This window comes from Polyodon spathula, chromosome 3, assembly GCF_017654505.1.
Source record: "Polyodon spathula isolate WHYD16114869_AA chromosome 3, ASM1765450v1, whole genome shotgun sequence".
NCBI classification, from domain to species: Eukaryota; Metazoa; Chordata; class Actinopteri; order Acipenseriformes; family Polyodontidae; genus Polyodon; species Polyodon spathula.
In genome coordinates, this window is record NC_054536.1 from 38219303 (window position 1) to 38240636 (window position 21334).

Sequence of the window (21334 nt, forward strand, 5' to 3'; positions counted from 1 at the left end):
GAGCTGGGATTCAATGTAATTTCCCATCTAACACACTCACACTGTCAGCTGACATAAAAGTTCTGCATCAGGGTTAATTCTGTATTAATTCAGTGGAGTTGCAAACCTGAAATATGCCATATGCAGGTCATGTGTTTCAGTCTGACATTATATTTACAGAAAAAAGTTAGATGACCCCAGGACGAAGCATAAAATATTACCATGCACTCAGCACAGATGTCTGCAGGTATGAGAATTGATGATGTATTTTCTAACAATGTTTTAAATAGCTTCCTATCAACACCATTATATACTCTGTTAGACACACTGGATGAATTATCATTGGAATACCTGTAAAAAGGGCATTACAGTAATTAATTTTATCTAATTTTTTCTTTGACTGGCAGACCCAGATATCGACCCCTTCTGGTACATGGGTCGTGGAGTGCGACCAATAGGACGATTTGGGAAGAGGCAGATGAACAACATTAGCAATTTGAGGCCTGCTATCAATACTCTTGAATTTATCCTGAGCAGCTTAAGAAACAAAGAAGTTAACAGCCTGGACCAAACAGGAGGAGAATCTCGCTGGTTACCATGATAACGGAAGCCGTGCTCTTTATCAAATTGCATAACTGTTTGTTTAAATAACAGGTCTTCTTAAATTATTATACTTTTTATTCAGCCACCTATTCCCTGAAATTATGCTTTAGTGACATATTTTTATTAGAAGTTGACATAATCAAGAATGGTGACAATCATGTTAGGGATACTGGATTTTAAGGGTCACCTTGGGGCCATGGTCCAATTGCTGAAAATTCACAATATATTGTATGTACATGAAAATTGTGAAACTGTAGCAATATTGGTACATATTTTAGATTAAATTCAGTCAGCTAAGTACTTAAATGTATTATATGGTCAAATTTACTAATTAGTTGAATTTTTGTTAGATATTCTGTGTCAAACCAACCACTTTTTTAATTTCATAAATGTAATACTTTAAATAATTAATTTGATCATGGATGAAAAAGAAAATTCCATAAAATGTTGCTATTGCTATTTATGTATGTGATGTTAAAAATGTGGCCGTTTTACGCATGGTTACGCTTTGAGTTAAGATAAATAAAAGGGGGGGAAACAAAATGGACTTTGATATTAAAATGACAAAATATTTAGTACACCTGTACTAAGTGATCACCAGTACTTACAGTACCAGCCAGTAAACCCCCAAAAAAGGCTGTTTGGGGTCTCTCTGCTTACTGTTAAGCAGGTTGACAACATAGATATGTATTCATACCCAATTGTTGTGTCTTTCTCCAATCCACTGTTACATGGTTCTAGGGGCAGTAATACTAAAAATAAAAACAAAAATAAATAAATAAAACACTGGGTCAGATTCTCAAAACCATTTCCTCCAAATCATTAGTACAGTTTTATCTGAAAAAAAAAACAAAACAACAAATATAGTTCTAACTCACATAAGAAACAACATGGAATCACCTAAATAAAAGCATCTTGAGGTTTTTTTTTTATTTCTTGTTTGGTGGCTTTATTGGAGGCTTTTTATCTTACTGAAAAAATGTTGGAGTAAAGAGATTTTAGAATCTAACCCAGTGACTATTTTATTAGGAATATGTTTGTTTTATTAGTACGGTTAAATATTTTAACCATCCACAGTCCCTTTGGCGACTGGTAAATTCATGTTTCCCTGTGGATCAGTTGATTTGGTTAGACTAACATTTTTTTAATGATAAATAGTTAAACTCATTATAAAAGACATAGGCCACGTACCTTTAAAATACAATTTTGAATACACAGTCCCTAAAGATAATGGTAACTTAGAAAGATGTTCTATGCCAATCTTTAGATAACAAGCCATGGTGGGTATATAAGACACGATGCACAAGGAACAGCCCCTTCAACCATATGAGAAGTGGATTGTATCAGATCAATCCATTATTTTGTTTACAAAATGGCTGTTACATCGGAACACTAATCTAAATAAGACAAATACCACCAGATTCTGTAAATTTAGACATCCTAAGATGTGATATGAAAGGTGATACAGTGCAACACTGGAGTCTAATTCAATCATTTCATTAAACAGTAGCGGGTAAAAATTGAGGGCTGATTCAGGCATTTTCTGACACATGTTCAACAGAGCATTGTATAAACAATGACCAATTACCAAGGGGCTGTTTGAATTACTGAGGTTTTACTGTACAAAATGTTGAGTAGTAAAAATCAAATGCTCAAAAGACAAGGTGCAGATTTGTAAACCTGTCGAACATATCAACATTATAACTATTAAAATGCAGCAAAATACAGTCCCATATTTTGTCATTGTTCAATTAGTCAATCTTTATTTGATATCATGCCTTTCATAGCGGACCACCATCACAAAGCGCTTTACAAGATGCAGTAACATCAAGAGAATACTTTAAATACATAGAAGTGCATAATACAAGATATACAGTAAAAAAAAACAAAAAAACATTATACATTAAATACAGTGGAAAGTGCATAATACATGATAGTAGAATAATTCATGAAATAGTAAAAGCAACATAGCAGATATCAGACTTAAAGAGCATGGAAAGCAAGAGAGAACAGGAGGTTCTTGAGAGTTGTTTTTAAGCGAGCGACGGTGGGAGCATCACGCATCAAAGCTGAGAGAAAATTCCAAAGAGTTGGAGCCATGACGCTAAACAAGTGTTCTCCAAGTGTGGTGCACTTTTGCTTAGGGATAAGAGTCAGGCCAGAGTTGGAGGACCACAGCTTGCCGGGAGGGACACAGCGCGTCAACAGATTGAGGAGGTACCTGGGACCTATGTGATGAAGGGCACTGTAGGCGAGCAGGAGAGTTTTGAAAATAATCCTGAACTTTACAGATAGCCAGTGCAGCTGGGCAAGACGGTGGGGGTGATGTGATCATGTATTTTTTTACAACTTGTAAGGATCCTGGCAGTGACATTTTGAACTTGCTGCAGTCGGTTTATGGCGCATGCATATATATATATTTTTTCCTTTAAGAGTTTTAGTGGGGTTATTCTTGGCTCACTCTGATAAGGCCAAGTCTCAGGTAGTAATTGTGCGTGCTGTGCTTATTCTTTAAATAATTTACATAAAATATTCAATGCAAATATTTCTAAATAGCATGTTTACAGATAACCGTGAGTAAAAGTGCAGACAGCGTCTCGCTTTGTTTCAATTTGACAAATTTGTCAGCACTACTCGGTTTTAAAGATCACTCATCTCCAGTACAATTATTCAGAGAAAGTGGATTCGTAACTAAATATACTACGGTGTTTCCCTTGTCTGATGAAATAAAAAAGAAATTGAAAAATAGAAAATTAAATTCAAAATACAAAATCAATAACAGTCTGCGAAATTCAGTACTTACCCTGCATACTAACACCAGCCTCTGCTCACGAATGATCGGACAGCTGTCAGATCTTTCACTTTCCCATTGGCTGCTCACTCGCCTTCAATTTTCATTCAGAATACCGTGAACGGCCTCTGCTTGCTTATGACTGGACCTCTGTGTAAAACTTGGCAGATATTTGACTCTCCTATTGGTTAAACTTACAGCGGATACCTGCACCTGAAACAGACACAGTTTGTCCCACCCAGCTAACTTCTGATTGGGCTACCGCAGAGACAATGCAGACATTCAATTGGTTGATTGTATCGCAAAAGCCATTCAGAAAAAAAAAAATGTAGTGTACATACAAGCACAGCATTAGCGAGCAGCGCTGTCAACAGACTGCTGTGGCACTTTCGTAGGAAAACGTGTTTAAAACTTTCTTTATCTTCCCGCGCTACAACCTGTCAGAAATGTGTTCATGGCCCATAATTTAAGAACAGCTGCTGTGGGCACAACTTTGAGGTTCACTGGCCTATGGCCTGTTTTTATTTATTTTGTTCTGTTTTCCTGTAAATAAACGGTGTCTTCGTTTCCAGCAAAATATGTGCATCTCTTTCTTATTCTATGCAACCATTTACACCTTAATTCAAGCAGAGACAGAGATGTTGTAAATATTAGGGCCAGCTCAAATGGTGATTTTGTTTGTTAGTTTTTTTTTTTGTTGTTTTTTTTTTTACTGCATTGGTCATTCAATCACTCTGAAAATGATTCAGTAATCTTTATTCAGTCACAATATTACATTTTATTCAAACGGGAGCACAATGGCACATGAAATTCAATGTGGTCATTTCTGATTGCAGTATATTCCAAGTTTATAAATCCATTTTCACACACTGAACAGGTTTAGCTAATGAATACATAAGAGCAAGTTATGCATTGTATACTTTACTGCAATCATTTACAACCCAGTACATTAAGACCAATGTTTATTGTTGATACATTGCACTAGAAACAATTATTTGATTGAATAAATGCATTAACATGTTACCTGACATTTACAAACAATGGATTTTTGTTGATTTTCAGATATTGTTTACTATTAAAAAAACAATAAACAAAAGCAAAAGAACTGTAATTACAAAAATATCAGTCCATTGCTGTACTTTTGGTAAGGACTTCTACTGTATATCCCTGTCTGATATGGTGTGTGTCAAACATAATGGAAGCATTCAATGCAAAACCATCTTGGTCTTGCTGCTTGAAGTTGCCCTGATATCAACAAGTATGAGCAAGCACACAAAGACTAGCTTCAATGCAGGTTCATTGTGTAAATATTGGTTTCAAAACAAGTTTTTCTTCTAAACAATACACTTTAAATGGTTTCCCATAAGTCTTCAACAACTGGTAGAATTAAAAAGACTGAAAATAAAAAGACAACGTAATGGATCATGTTTGTGTCTTGTTTTTAAAGAAACTACACAGGCTTCTCTGTGAGGTACATACAAGACACTATAGAATATGGAGGAATTTGGCTTTTTTTTTTAAATTCTGGGCTGGGCAAAACATTTACATTTGCATTTAATACAAGGGGCATTTCAAAGATAGAAGTGGAATGTGTAGTTTGGTTTCATTAAACTCATTCAATTTTTTAACAAGGACCAAATGAGAACAGGTCTCACAAAACAAAAACTTTAAGGCACACTTTTGTTCAGCCTTAGTCTTCAAATTGTCTGAATATGGCATTGGAGTCTATTAGTCTAAACTGCTGCTGGTCTTATTTCTGTAATGATTTGGTACCAAGGCTATGAAAAACTAAATTGTCCCACTGAATTTCAATTGAATAAATACTACAATTCTCTTGTGGTCCATTAAGCTGCAGTTTGTAATTAACATACAGTTGCACAATACAGGGGATAGAGAACACTGCAGTGTATTTAAACCCATTTAATATTCAATTAGATACAGCTATGGCCAGAAGTTAGAATGTTAGGATTGAGACATTTAAAAAAAAAAAAAAAAAAAAAAAAAAAAAAAAAAAACCTATAGGAACATAAAACGTAGATCTTTTATTTAACATCATGTAATCAAAGAAACTACAAAATTATATTGCAAGCCATAATAGCGGTACAGTATTTCATGTTAGATTTTGAAATGTCACATCTGACATACAGTATTCCTTTTACACAGATATGATGATTGTCTGGGAAGGACCACACTTTTCTTTTACAATACCTATACGGAACAATAGTTAATTGATAAAACAGTCTAATCTGACATACATTTTAATACAAATGACATTTTTTGCTTAGTGAGTACTACATATTATACATATGCCAAACTGTGTAGCACAAACTATGGGGCCAGTGTGTAAAAAGGCCCATCATTGTATCTGCTTTTAAGCCATCAATAGCTTTGGTTTTCAATTTCTTTCAGTTGTACTAAACACTTTTGGCATTCAGATGACTAAAACACATGAGAAGAGGGCAAACATGTTATACTGGCATGTGGAATAAGTCATGCTTTTGCTTTTACCCAATCCACTGTACAGTGTTTTAGTTTTACCTATGAACACAGTTATAGGGGTAAAATACAACTAGCAGCTGCATACAAGTCAAAACCATTCCAGGTTATATTATTGTCTGAAGAATGGTCAGAATAATACTGTAAACCATAACACAGACATTACTTTTGTGATTTACTTTTACTCCTTTATAGGTACTTTCAGTGTTCCCTCTCTAGGATACCCCATACAAACTGCTCCTCAACCAGCCAGTAGATTTTAACAGAAATCTTGATTCCAGCCATGTACAGTATTATTCCTCTTTAAATACCACATTTGTCAAATACTTTATTACAAGAGGTTTTAATTGGCTGACAGAACAAAAAAGCACTTTAAAATCACAAAACATAATTCATGAGTTATTCAAGTATTTTGTGTTTTTATACCACGAATAGTCTGATACTGATGTAACACTTAACACACTTGTTCAACAACAATCTATATGAGTTTCATGAATATAAAAGCTTTGTTTTATTCATCAAAATAGCTTTAATAGATCATGTGTTAAAGCTTTGTGAATAGTGCCTGTTGTCTTTATAAGGACTGGTTGTATAAAATGAAATGTTTCCCAGCCACTATCAGCACCTGTTAGTGATAATGATTATCAAATAACTTAATTACTTTCCTTTTTTTTTTTTTTTTTTTTTTTTAACAATTTAACAAACAAAAAAAAGAATAAACAAATTGTAAAGAATTAATTGCATAAACAACCATTACTGATAGTAAACTTCACTCTCACATGGTGCTATTTTACTTTACGATACATTACTGCGGACATATTTAGAAATCAAATTTATCAAAAGTTGTATTATTTTCTTTTTATTTACATAGAACATTTATTTAAAAAATAATGATTAGAACATCACCACCACCCTTGCATACAAATAAAAGGAAAAGTGCTTCCCATAACATCTTTAATTAATGACCAAAGCACCCCATCTTTGATCAAGCACATCTCTTTAACTTAAGGCAGGACATTTCCATCAAAAAGCCACAAGATTTAAGATGAATCCAGGGAGGTATCAAAGTAGAGCTCCATTAGTATGACCACATTAGGACTATTGCAAGTCCATTTCCTATTAAAGCCTTTTCATGGTTGTTGAATCAAGGCACAGTTGTGTACAGCTGTAGGTAGTGTGTTCTTGGCAGTGTAGTAGTGTGGTCTTAGTACATAAAATTGGAGTGCACATCTGGCTTCTGTGTCTAGAAAAAAAACACAGAAAGGTAGGGATAAGAAATTAATACCAACATAACATTAATTAAAGCACAACCTAATTATACTGCTTGAGGAAAAAAAGCATAAACAAATGACATTGCTTTGAAACTAAATCAGTACTCCATGCAAATTAACATGCACGTAATTGCATTTTTGTGGGATGTTTTGGAAAGGGATGTCTGGGTCACACATACTATTAACAATATATAGGGATTCTACACCATTAACATCCTTATTAATAACATACAAAACATGCAAATAGTGCAGATAATTATAAACAGTACTATGTAGCACAGTGGTACTCAATTACATTCTCTGGCACGCCAGATAAGGCAATGTGCAAACCTTGGGGGGCCACAGGGTGCTCAAGATATAGTGGTGGGGGGCTGTTTAAATGGACATGAAAATTTTACTATCCAATCACGCTGTACATAGTGACAAAACATTGCAACACTGCACTTGCACCAATCAACTAATACATCTCAGAAATGACTACTTAATATGATACAATGTCTGATCGTCATTAATATTACCAGTATTCAAATGACATCTTGCAAATCAATAATAATATAAATCTCATTGTTATTAATTTTAATTTTATTAAAACTAGAACACGGTCTGACAATTACTGGGCAGCAAGCATTCAAGTTCACTAACGAAAGCCCTTATGTTGTTTATGCATCTTATTAAGTACCTGATTAAAAGTGTAGCACAATTTTTAAATATGCACATTCTAGCTCCAATGTGTTTACATGTAAATTAAAAGTTTCTAAATGAAATACACAGCATGACAGTAAACAGAGGGGAATATAAACTTAAGTGCATATCCAAAGTGCCATCTTTGATACCGTAGGTGCATTTCTTACTGTTGCCAAACAGGTTTTTTTAAGCCCAAATAAAAGGTCTTTCACAGGCTTGGTTTCTTTGGCCTGTTTCCTGTGGCTGATCACTTATGAAAAATAAAGGAAATATAGACATATGCACTTAAGTTTTTTCATGTATTTCTATAAGAAAACCAAACTGTTTCTCATTTAAAACATACAGTAGCCCCTCTCAATTTCCCAAGACTTTCTACAATGAACTGGAGACAAACATCTGGTGTTTTGGAAGATTTTAAAAAAATGTTATTGCTCTGACAACAGGTCAAATGTAACAGGTTAATCAATCATATAAGTTAATACAATACCTAAGCTAAAGTACATTACTAAAATGTTTAGGTTAAAGTAATACAAAAACTACTTTCACTTTCTTGTTCCAATCACACGCTGCACAATTCCCAGCTAAATCTTACAAACTTAAAGCAATTTCCAATACTATTTATCCTAAAATATGTAAAACTGTAATATTCCACAATAGCTTGTGAAGGCTTTACTTTGCTCCATTGAATTAACTATAAAGCAGAGGATGTCAAACTTAATTATACACTTTTCACGTGTGTATTTCAGGCAGAAACAGTACATAAGTAGACATCGCTTTTTTTTTTTCATTTCTTTTTTTTTCTTTTTTACCCCTGCCATTGTAGTTTCTTTGCAATAAACAAAGTGGCAAATGACACATTTTCATAAAGTAGTAGCATTACTGGGTTTACTTTTTTTTTTTTTTTTTTTTTTTTTAAAGCTGTGCATGCAAGTGGAAACTGTCAAATTTAACTTAAATAAACTCTTCAAAAATATATGTGGAAAAGGGTGTGTTGTATAAAGAAAACAAAACACCATTTTGGTTTTCATTTATTGCTCTCCTCATAACAGAAAACAGGATCGCAACAAAACATCAATCACTATACGTAACACTTACCTTGCAAGTTTGGCCAGTGTCTGGAAAATGTGATTTTTTTGAGTGATGTGCATTGCATGCAGCTGTATCCCCTGATTCGCTTGCCAAATCTGAAGCATCACTTTGTTGTTTCTTTTAATGTTAATCCACTTGCCACTTTAGACGCAGACGTGGATTTTTGGCTTTGAATTAATGTGCAGCAATGTTTGTAAGAATATTCAGATAGTTTCGCCGTACTAAAGATAAATGAAGCACTAAAACTAAGCAAATAGGCAGAGATTTGTGACACATGCCAAAATGATAGCTTCTCAGAATTAAAGCTTGCCCAATCAGCTGCCAAAAAAACTGCTTGTTAGGGAAGCAAATACCCTGTAGATAGAGGCGACCTTATAATCTTGCTTATCAGCAATTTCAGCTTTTGTAATAAAGGCCAGCTGATGCTTGACGGGCCAAAAGAAAGACTCCCGCAGGCCGGATTTGGCCTGTGGGCTGCCTACTGAAGAACCCTGATGTAGCACTTACATATTTCTGTAAGAGTAATAGATATGTAGTTACATAGTAAAAAAAAAAGGTTACAAAAAAATTCAAGGAATCACCTTAAGCATTTGAAGCTTTTGATGTATGTTGTTAAATGATGGATTATTACACAACATTTAGCAACTATATGGACCAACACTTTCTACAAAAAGAAATTAAAGCTTACTGTGTGGTCTTTGGCACTGTTTTTCCTTTCATTCGCGGTTCTTTGTCCCAAAGGATTTCCAGTTACTATTACAGCAGAACTAATCTTGTCTCCTAAAAAAAAGAAACAAAAGATAGTAAAAGTAATACAAAAGAAACAGTAGCTCGTTCAAACAGAACACACTGTCAGTATACGCTCTGCTGAAGTGAACTTATTGGCTCCATAGTTCCCTATTCAACAGGAGGAAGTCCTTTCATAAAAACTGCATGTGCTAGTCAAGAAAGGTGTGGGTCCATGCTGCACATTTCTCACAAAAGCCTGATTTTTAGCCCTCTAGAAGTTACTGCTAAAGTATTAAGCTACTTGTAGCCAAATAGCTGCACTTTATCTTGGTTATGCCTTATATATTTATTTTTTGTTTTACTATTTTTTTTTAATAACCACTTTATAACTTTTATCAATGTTTTATTATTTGAAAAATCTTTATAATTGTATCATAAAAAAGAGTAAAAGAACAAAGAGAGTATCAGGGCCAGTATTAACATTGACAAGCAGGTGCTAATTGGAGGTAAGACCATTGATTTTAAAGCCTTGGTTATCGCTTCTTTAGAAACTCTTATTACATTTTCATCTGCTGGAGCTAGTAAGTGTCAATATGATTCAATCTAGGATCTGTATAGTAGACAAGACATAGTTTCCTTTTTAACTTAGGAATCTTGCTGTTAAAGTTGATTAAATATACTGACAATTAAGGAAGGAAAAAATGTATTGGAGCTCCACTGACATATGTGAGCTGTTTATGTGCATGGGTGCCATTGGTGTGAGGCAATATGGGAAGAGATTCATCATGAAAAATCAGATTTATTTATATAATTTACTAAGTTTAAATATGTATGTCCATTAATAAAATTGTAAAATTAGCAAGTAATGTGTCAATATAATTTATATACAGAAAGAGATTTACATAATACACATTTTAAATCATATTTATTATATTTATGAATAAACAGATATTCATTTATTAAAATAAAACACTTTTAAATATGTTGTATACATTTCACTGGAACTATTTTCTTGTGCATCGTGATGTTTACTGTTACTGGAAAGATCTTCTTTTAATCGTGTTAAATTAAATGCATCTAATTGTATTACAATCATTTTATAATAGCATCAAGGCACTCCAGGAGTTAAAGGCACTACAATTCTCATCATACCTTATAACACCTTAAGTGTGTGGTTATATCATGTTAACCCACACCCTGTCACGCCTTAATGTGTCACTACTTACAATAGACCCGTACAAACACAAAACAAACCCAAACCACACTTTTCTGAAGAGAATATGTTAAGCCATGCATCTGCCTACTGCAGATTATTTAAAGCAATAATTAAATAACAAGAACCATTCATTGATTTGCTGGAGATGTTTGTCAATGATAGAGAAAAACACATTAGTTAGAATTACAAAGTCTGGTGAACGGCTTTCTCAATGCATGGTGATAATACAACCTTTATCCCATTTATATTTTAAAACCGTAACTTGTTAAATGCTCAGGTATGGACACAGGAATTATTTCCTAATTAGCCCTTCAAATAAACTTTAATAATTTCATGAATTTTCAATACCTTTTACACTTTCTGATAAGTATATTAATACAAGTGTAGCATGAGTTCATTTATATCCTTCTGTTTTTGTAAAGGAAGGGTATAAAAGGGTTGAAACATTGTATGTGTGGAGAAAGCACCATGGCGACAAAGTGAAAGAACCATAGTATTCCAAGTATTTTTTTCATGGTTCTAAGAAAGCCTTGCATTCCAAGTACTCTTATTTAAAATTAAATCACAGTAAAGGAAAAGATTAACCCTTTGCAGTCTATTTATTCAGTGCTTATCAGGCACGTCAGGTCCAATTTATTTTCACATGGCCTGTTTATTTTACACGCGCTGTTTAATTTTTTTTTCAGCGTAAAACAAGTTTAAAAGGCATTGAATCACAAAAGGACACTCAGTACTGTATCTCCAGCCAAGCCCCACCCCTTGTTATCCGTATTTTTCACATACCTCTTTATAGACATGCATACTGATAAATCCTCTCCTGATCCCTCGTTTTATCACCAAACTCCTCAATAATGCGATCCAAGTCATTATTTTATTACTATACCATCTGAAAAAGCTCTGCAAATGTCTGTGATATTCTTTGAGCGCTGGATGAAGAAGCAGCTATCTCCTTTATACAGTGGCTTGCGAAAGTATTGACCCCCCTTGGCATTTTTCCTATTTTGTTGCCTTACAACCTGGAATTAAAATGGATTTTTTGGGGGTTTGTATCATTTGATTTACACAACATGCCTACCACTTTGAAGATGCAAAATATTTTTTATTGCGAAACAAACAAGAAATAAGACAAAAAAACAGAAAACTTGAGCATGCATAAGTATTCACCCCCCCCCAAAGTCTTTACTTTGTAGAGCCACCTTTTGCAGCAATTACAGCTGCAAGTCTCTTGGGGTATGTATCTATAAGCTTGGCACATCTAGCCACTGGGATTTTTGCCCATTCTTCAGGTCAAAACTGCTCCAGCTCCTTCAAGTTGGATGGGTTCCGCTGGTGTACAGCAATCTTTAAATCATACCACAGATTCGCAATTGGATTGAGGTATGGGCTTTGACTAGGCCATTCCAAGACATTTAAATGTTTCCCCTTAAACCACTCGAGTGTTGCTTTAGCAGTATTCTTAGGGTCATTGTCCTGCTGGAAGGTGAACCTCCGTCCCAGTCACAAATCTCTGGAAGACTGAAACAGGTTTCCCTCAAGAATTTCCCTGTATTCAGCGCCATCCATCATTCATTCAATTCTGACCAGTCTCCCAGTCCCTGCCAATGAAAAACATCCCCACAGCATGATGCTGCCACCACCATGCTTCACTGTGGGGATGATGTTCTCGGGGTGATGAGAGGTGTTGGGTTTGCGCCAGACATAGCGCTTTCCTTGATGGCCAAAAAGCTCAATTTTAGTCTCATCTGACCAGAGTACCTTCTTCCATATGTTTGGGGAGTCTCCCACATGCCTTTTGGCAAACACCAAACGTGTTTGCTTATTTTTTTCTTTAAGCAATGGCTTTTTTCTGGCCACTCTTCCGTAAAGCCCAGCTCTGTGGAGTGTACGGCTTAAAGTGGTCCTATGGACAGATACTCCAGTCTCCGCTGTGGAGCTTTGCAGCTCCTTCAGGGTTATCTTTGGTCTCTTTGTTGCCTCTCTGATTAATGCCCTCCTTGCCTGGTCCGTGAGTTTTGGTGGGCGGCCCTCTCTGGCCAGGTTTGTTGTGGTGCCATATTCTTTCCATTTTTTAATAATGGCTTTAATGGTGCTCTGTGGGATGTTCAAAGTATTGGATATTTTTTTATAACCCAACCCTGATCTGTACTTCTCCACAACTTTGTCCCTGACCTGTTTGGAGAGCTCCTTGGTCTTCATGGTGCCGCTTGCTTGGTGGTGCCCCTTGCTTAGTGGTGTTGCAGACTCTGGGGCCTTTCAGAACAGGTGTATATATACTGAGATCATGTGACAGATCATGTGACGCTTAGATTGCACACAGGTGGACTTTATTTAACTAATTATGTGACTTCTGAAGGTAACTGGTTGCACCAGATCTTATTTAGAGGCTTAATAGCAAAGGGGGTGAATACATATGCACGCACCACTTTTCCGTTATTTATTTTTTAGAATTTTTTGAAACAAGTTATTTTTTTCATTTCACTTCACCAATCTGGACTATTTTGTGTATGTTCATTACATGAAATCCAAATAAAAATCAATTTGAATTCCAGGTTGTAAGGCAACAAAATAGAAAAAATTCAAAGGGGGGGTCAATACTTTCGCAACCCACTGTATATGTCCATGTTATCTCTGTAGTGCATGGGGCTATGAGATACACCCTTTTTTTCGGCTTCATTCGGCTCCTATCGGTCAAACTCGGACATTGAAAGGTTTTATCAACTTTTTCCGGAGAAAAATGACTAGAGATCTGTGCTTTACGTCTTTTTGATGATGTTGGACAGGGTCCAACATCGGATTGGAAAGGGAAAATTGTAATGTAGGACTGCAAAGGGTTAATAGTTCCTGATAGCAAAGGAGTCAGCATCATGAACCACTCTATAAATCTGTATGCAAATGTGCTATATTGTGTTACTGAGCAATTTGTAACATTGGTTACCTTCTCACCGACTACTCGACACAGCTCCTAGTCCATGCCCTAGTACTGTCCCATCTTAACTACTGCAACTCCCTCCTGGCCGACCTCCCTGCCTTTGCTATCCATCTGCTCCAGCTCATCCAAAACTCTGCTGCCTGCTTTTTCTTTTCCTTTCCTTGTTTCTCCCATGCTACACTGCTGCTCCGCTCCCTCCACTGGCTCTCTATCACCGCTTACATACAATTCAAGACTACTGTATTCGCCTATTGCTGTCTTGACCTTTCTGCTCCCTCCTATCTCCAGACTATTATGTCCCCCTATACCAATGGGAAAAAAACTTGCTGTCTTTATTCTCAGTCAGTTATAAGTGCCGTATTTGAGTAGCAATTCTCCATTCAGCTACATTTTAGCTCTGTTTTGTAGTAATTTGTATTGTATTTTACTTGGTATATAAAGTAGCTTGCTATAGTAACGGATGTACACACCTTGCTTCGGTGGGGCTGGAAGTTTTCTTCTCTGTTGCCGTGAAGTACCTATGGTTTGTGGCTGTGAATGAAAAGCAAATTAATTTACATTTGTTCAACGAAAATGTTACTGGACTGTTGGTGTGACTCTTGAATTTGTTACCTGCCATGGTGTATCTTCCTTTTGTTTTGCCAATCGCATATATGGGGTTACATTCAAACCTGCATTTTTAAGGGCTGAAATCCGTAGCTCAATATCTGATACCTGAAAGAATGAATGGACAAAAAGAAAGTGAAGCTTGAAAAAGTAATAAATCAGAATCATAATCAGTTTTACTGCAAATCCCAAAATACAGTACAGTAATTTGAATGATTCTGTGAACCAATTACCACCTTCTACCTAAAGCAATGTTTCCATATGACATTAGTTGGAATTAATTTGAAATCAACCTGTTCATTCTCTCAGACTCTCCAACTCGCTCTTATAAAGAAACAATCTTATCCAATAAGCTTCCAATGAGGAGGACCCAAGAGGATAAAAAAAAAGAAATAACAAATAATAAAATATTTTTATTTTAAATGCATAAAGGCATCTTTAACATTTGAGTGACATCTGGTTGCAGTATGGACTGTGAATGGAACTAGATGGAACTAGTTGGCAGCTCCAGTTTGGCATTGGAACAAAAAGAGATTGAGTTTTACTGACCGATGCAAGTGGAATCATGGCATATTATTATGCGACATTCAGATGTTTTTAGTGACAAGGAGGGAGAGAAGAGACAAACAGGGAATTAAAACTATTTCTGTCTATAGGGAGAGTATGTATAGTAGTTACCAAAAACTGTAATGCTACTTGGCAAGAGTGAATATTGACTCCTGAGAATTACTGCATTGCTCTTGTGATGACTAGCTTGCTTAAGCCTGTGTTCTGAGTATCTAAACACTGACTCAGGGCTCACTGTGTTTTTCTGTTTGATAACCCGTGAATAAGTATGTCTGGTTTGTGATCTGTGCTTTGACACAAAACCATTGTGCTTATAACTGATCCATCCGTGCATGTCCTTGACAATTCCAACTAAGACAACCAAGAGAAACACCCTGGAAGTTTCTGACAGGCTGTGATTGTCACAGTTCCTGCTAGGATCCTCAGTACTTACATTAAGTTGCTAACCTATACCCTGTGTGTGCATTTTTATATGTGTTACCTTTCCTTCTAGGGAGCTAATTAACCCTTAGCGGTCCATTTATTCAGCGCTTGTCAGACGCGTCAGGTCCAATTTATTTTCACACATGTTGTTTATTTACATATGCTGTTTAAAATATTTTTTTTCACAGTAAAACAGGTTTAAAAGGCAGTGCATGGCAAAAATACATCAGTATTGCATCTCCAGCCAAGCCCCACCCCTTCCTTGTTCACTGTATTTTTCACATACCTCTTTATATACGTGCACACTTATAAATCCTCTCCTGATCACTCATTTTATCAACAAACTCCTCAATAATGTGATCCAGGTCATTATTTTATTACTATAACACCTCAAAAAGCCCTGCAAATGTCTGTGGTATTCTTTGAGCGCTGGATGCGGAAGCAGCTATCTCCTTTGTTTGTGTCCATGTTATCTCTGTGGTGCATGGGGCTATCAGGTATGCCCTTTTTTCGGCTTCATTCAGCTCCTATCGGTCTCACTCCGCCACTGAAGGTTTTCTCAGCCCCCCCCCCCCCAAAAAAAACCAAAAACCAAAAAACGACTAAAGACCTGTGCTTTACGTCTTTACGTCTGCTTCGGACCGGAAAGGGTTAATGGTTGCTTGGTATGGATTGTGTAAAAGGTTTTTAGGGATTTTAAAACAACAACATATGTTAATAAGAAACCATTTGATTTTGTACTACCAAGCAGAGAAGCCTGCAGACACACACTCTACCTGGATCTCTGCTCGGTGAACTTGTGCTGCTGCTGACGCTACTTGATCCTCCAAATAAGCTAGTTGATTCTCAGTAGTTATGCTGTTAATGCTGCGTGCACATTCTTCTAAGTCATCCAGTTGTCCTTCAAGGCCATAAACAGTGCCAGCAGTCAGATAGACCTAAAGGAATCGAGACATTATAGAATAACCGTCTGTCATGGAACCTGTAACTTCCACAAAGCAGGTGACACCATGACTTTACATCCAATTTAAAAATAAATGCAAACTACAACAATAATGCACAAAATAGCAAAGATCTCTGAAAGGCTAAATCTAAATTCCTCCCCCTAGGAGCACAGACTAAGCCACATACTGTAAAATACCATGTTTCTATGGAGATTTGCCAACTCCCTATGTGAAGTTGTGATAAACCCAGAACAGGCTGAGGGGATGCAATATAACTTCTGTGACCGAATTGGGGAAACATGGGTTAACCAGATAGACATGCAACTACTCAAAACAATAATTTAACAACTCATTCCTGCAACTAAATTATAATTTCTTATTTGACATTATTAAAATGTCTTATTCCTCAGAACATGTCTGACCGTTTGTACTTAGGCTGCATTCACAATGGGTCCGTTTCAAACACTCTCGGTCTGGTTCGTTTCATTTGAAAAAATGTACCAATGTGCTTGCTGTTTACACTTATTTGTGAACAAACAGACCGAGTTTGTTTGGGTGTGAACTCTTTTTTTGGTCCTTTTCCATTTTTTTTTCTGGACCGAGTTCGTTTGTGGCCACAATGCAGTTTGCTGGTGCACTCTGTTCATCTATATGGTCTGTGAACCGGATGTTTACAATATCTTGCAAGCCATCTTGAAAAATGGCAGTTATTGAATCATCGGTTCAGTTTTTAATAGCATGTTTTAGACACTAACATATTGCTGTAGAAGAATGCATGAGAGCAGGAGTATAGTTCAGCATTCAGTTACGCAAAACTGCACTTTTCTCATATTGTAGCAGGCACTAAGCAAAAGCAATCTGAGACTTTTTTTGTGAGTTTTGTCCAGTTTGGCTTGGTTTTTGGTGTCTGACCAAATTTCTATGAGAGCTTTAGTTTCTTGCACTGTACATGTAATTTAGGGTTATCACATTTGCAGAGTGAAAAACATATGTTTTTTTTTTTCTTCAAGTCACTGATGCAGTTAAAATAACAGTATATAATAACACAATAATAGTTTAAATATTTAACAGCGGGTGTATTTATTGCAGATCATAACAACTAATTATTTTCTTTATATTGTCATCTCAAAACATGTTAAATGAATGAAAAAGACTAATAAAAAATATAATTCAGTATTCTGCTGTTAATTTGTAGAAGTGTTACAAATCACAAAACTGACACATTTTGACCAGGTGAAGTTTTGAATCACTACAAGTAAAGAAAAAGTAAATTGCACATGGTACAGTCATCTTCGGCTAAGAGAACACCCCTCAGGAAGCAAACAAACTGTTCTCGTAGCTGAAGTGTTCTTTAAGACGGAGTCGATCACCAGACACAACATGAATCAATAAATAAATAAATATATTTATTACTTGACATGACGCACATGGATATATGAAATTAATAGAAGAAAGAGAAAAGCAATAGGCAAGTGTTAATAAACTATGTTAATAAACTATAATAATAAAGTAACAGACAAACTAACATTAGTAAAACTGTCAAACTATATTAACACAGTCACTCTACACACATTAAAAAAATGCAGCAGCAGCTCTAGATTAATTACACTATGTAAAACAATTTTTGTTCCTGGGTAGTAAGTATTATTTCCTAATTGCTTATGCCTCAAAAGTATAGAAAATGGCTATTATTCCCCACAAACTTTGCTTTTGTGACCAGGACAGCGATATTTCAAAATATCACTATTTCCAATGGGAAAATGGGCAAATACAGTATAAATGTAAATCTCGAAAAACTACTCACTTCTAAATCTTTTGTAGTCATCTTTGTATTACTTTAGTATAAATACATGTTAATTTGGATTCATATGTTGTTTTTTTCTGACTTTATGTGAACGAAAAGACACACATTTGCCTATTTTCCCCATTGGAAATAGTGATATTTTGAACTATCACTGTCCTGGTCACAAAAGCAAAGTTTGTGGGGAATAATAGCCATTTTCTATAATTTTGAGGCATAAGCAATTAGGAAATAACACTTACTACCCAGGAACAATTTTTTTTTTTTTTTTTTTTTTTACACAGTGTTATGAATACATGTGCAGGAGCAATATTCAAGACATGCACAGCATTATTTAATGGTGAAGCAAATCACCAGAACAGAAAACACCTAATTGCTCAGCGACTTGTGTCTGATTCAGGTTTTTTTTCACAACAGGGGTGTGTTTCACTGTTTGTTTACATGCCATTTTGTAGCGATGTGTACTCGTGGAAATCAGAATACAAAACAAGGTAATGATATGATGATCGTTCTGGAAAGATTTAAAAAAACAACCAGTGTGCCTCAAGACACTCCTGCGATGACAAGTCACATTTGAAAAGACTGAATAAACCATTTGAATTTAAGTTTGATGACGATGAGGTATCAGGTTACAAAACAGTATTGTATCAATTCAAAATCGATAGCGGTACCAAAAAAGGTGTTCTTTTAAGTGAAGTTCATACTCCTTCAGGCAGCATTTACAATGAGACAAATCTGTTTCATCACAAGGTGTTCTCTTAGTTGAAGCATTCTCTTAGGAGGTGTTCTTATACGTGGAGACTACTGTGTATCTTCAATTACTATATTACAGTATACTTAAATGTGTAGTTTGGACACAATTCATATTTTGATTACCTTTTTACCAATTTCAAAATGCTTGAGATGATGATACTTATGAAATGGTAGTTTTTAAAGCAAGTATTAGTCAAGTTAAAAACTGCAATGTTCATGAGTAGCACCGAGCACTCCGAGCAGAACTCTCCAGAGGCAGAAGCGCCAGGCGCCAGCTTCGCCCACCCTATAATAGTTAGTTTCCTATGTGCAAAAGGATTGAGTCCAGCAGTTGTTCACATTGAGGTTTGGCAAGCGAATCAGAGTCGGTTTGTTTGCCAAACGGACCGAGACTACTTCTGTACGTGGACTCGGTATGGTTAATTATCCAAGTGGACTTTGTTGTTCACACTTCACACCAAACCGTATTGAGTGTGGACCAACTCTCTAAACATACCAAACCCATTAAACAGACCCAGTGTGAACACAGCCTTAAAAGAGGGCTTATGGTTTTTATACAAAAGCAGACTTACATTCTCCTCCAGTTTGGTGAGGTGTTCTTGAAATTTTACAGTGTCTGTTTCCTCACCGAGTCTCCCCTTGTCCTGCAGTGATGGAGAGTCACTGTCCCCTGTAGCTTCCTCAAGCAACACCTCTGTAGCATTGATTATTTTGAGGACCTCTGTTGTAATGTTGCAGAGAGATACAGCAGAATACTTCTGTTTCAAGTAAACACATACAAAAAAAAAACAGCTTGTAAACAAAATGTCCATGATTTTGTTTCAGTATGCTATTAAAAAAACTTGATAAACCATCAAAAACCAAAATTTTGACAAACACTCTCGTCCTTCAGGAAAATATCATCAACCTACTTAAAAATAATGCACAATAGATTCATAAATGAAATCTAATGTGTTACACAAATCTAACACAACTACACATGTATACAGTACAATCATACATGTTTGTCAGCCATGCTTGTTTGGAGCAGGTCTAGAAAAAACATCACACTTCCATTGCTTACACTAAAAAGCACTCTCAGCAAAGTACACAAATAAAATAGTTCTGTTTCTCTGAAGTACTTTGGTAAAGAAAATAGCAACCACAAAAAGCATAAAACATCTACAAAGTTGTGTGAAAAAGATTAGGGTAAGGTATCAGTGGCAACAGCCACATTCTCATGTTTTTGGCATACAAACACCCATACATACATACATACATACATAAATACATGTGTGTCTGTGTGTGTTTTATGGTAAAAATGATCCATTTGCTAACTAAAGTTGTGGAAGGAAGGTCATGTATGCTGTTATTAATTATTAGCTCCATTAATATTTTTTTAAGCTCTGTGAATAATACGTACTGTATTAAATGACTGCTCCACAGAAATATTGCTATATTTCTAAATATTGATAAATAGTGTGAAATATAGTTCATATAATTACCTGGGCATGTAATATATAAAATACAGGGTCTGGCCACTTCATTAGGAACAGCCCGCTGTATTTTTACTGGTGAACAAATAAAGCTTCAGCAAGGCGAGGCATACTCATCACAGGGTTCCTTAGGACAGTGTATAACTATTCGTACTCTGGCTCGCAGAGGCATCGGAAATTGATATGGAGCCAACCCCCTGGAAAGTAATGGGACTTCTCTACTCATGGAAGGCAGCCACTCTGCCCACATACAAATGGAATGATTCTTAAGTAGACCCCCCTGCAGTGTAAATGCAGTACTTAATGATCTAGAGTGGATGCTTGCATGTCTGTGTCCTGTTAAGTTAAATGAAGCTGATATTCAGCAAAGCATTGCAACAACAACACAGAAAGTTCCTGGATCGAGCAGGTTTAATGCAAAGATATTCGCTGTTATCCCTACATAACAGAGGTAGGATATTCTCCAATGTTGTCAGCTTCTCTAGCTGAATAAAGTAAACAACATTAGTTTAATGTTAGGAAGATTACATAGCAGCAGGACCAGAAACATTCTGATATCAGTTTTGATAAAGCAATCTACTGTAAAGCAAAGGAAATTCACTGCCATTGCATATTGCCATGGCATTCCTTGCCTATATTGGCCACTATCCTAAAGAGAGATGATTGGAGGACTTGTTGTATGGATGTAGCAGTCCTGCAGCTCTCCTTAAGGGCAATGTGTATAATCAAGACAGACGTAATTACACCAGGTCACTGATTTATAGTCTTGATAAAGTTCAGCACCATGTTCTGCCTTTTGGGACAAGGACCTTGATACGGGGGACATCCTTCTGACATTCACTCGTGCTTAACGGAATGGTTCATGGGAGCTTTACCTTGGTTCAATCACAGATATGTTCCCCAACTTAATTTGGATCGTATACCTTTTTTTTGTAGACTGGGCAACAGAATGTTGCAAAGAAAATTAAATCTTCAGAT

The 21334-nt window shown here is 35.9% G+C and overlaps 1 protein-coding gene across 2 annotated transcripts in view; it reads right to left on the reverse strand.

The window, feature by feature from the left end:
• Window positions 1-5459: 5459 nt before the first annotated feature.
• The window catches only part of LOC121313068 (rab effector MyRIP-like), a 187260-nt gene continuing 171385 nt past the window's right edge, over window positions 5460-21334 (reverse strand). For both annotated transcript variants that reach the window (XM_041245207.1, XM_041245206.1), the window contains exons 12-17: window positions 19454-19639; window positions 16160-16321; window positions 14400-14501; window positions 14258-14318; window positions 9602-9693; window positions 5460-7112 (exon numbers count right to left, since the gene is read on the reverse strand). In XM_041245207.1, coding sequence (XP_041101141.1) covers window positions 7074-7112; window positions 9602-9693; window positions 14258-14318; window positions 14400-14501; window positions 16160-16321; window positions 19454-19639 — 642 coding nt within the window. In that variant the 3' untranslated portion in view covers window positions 5460-7073. The remainder of the gene's footprint in view (window positions 7113-9601; window positions 9694-14257; window positions 14319-14399; window positions 14502-16159; window positions 16322-19453; window positions 19640-21334) is intronic.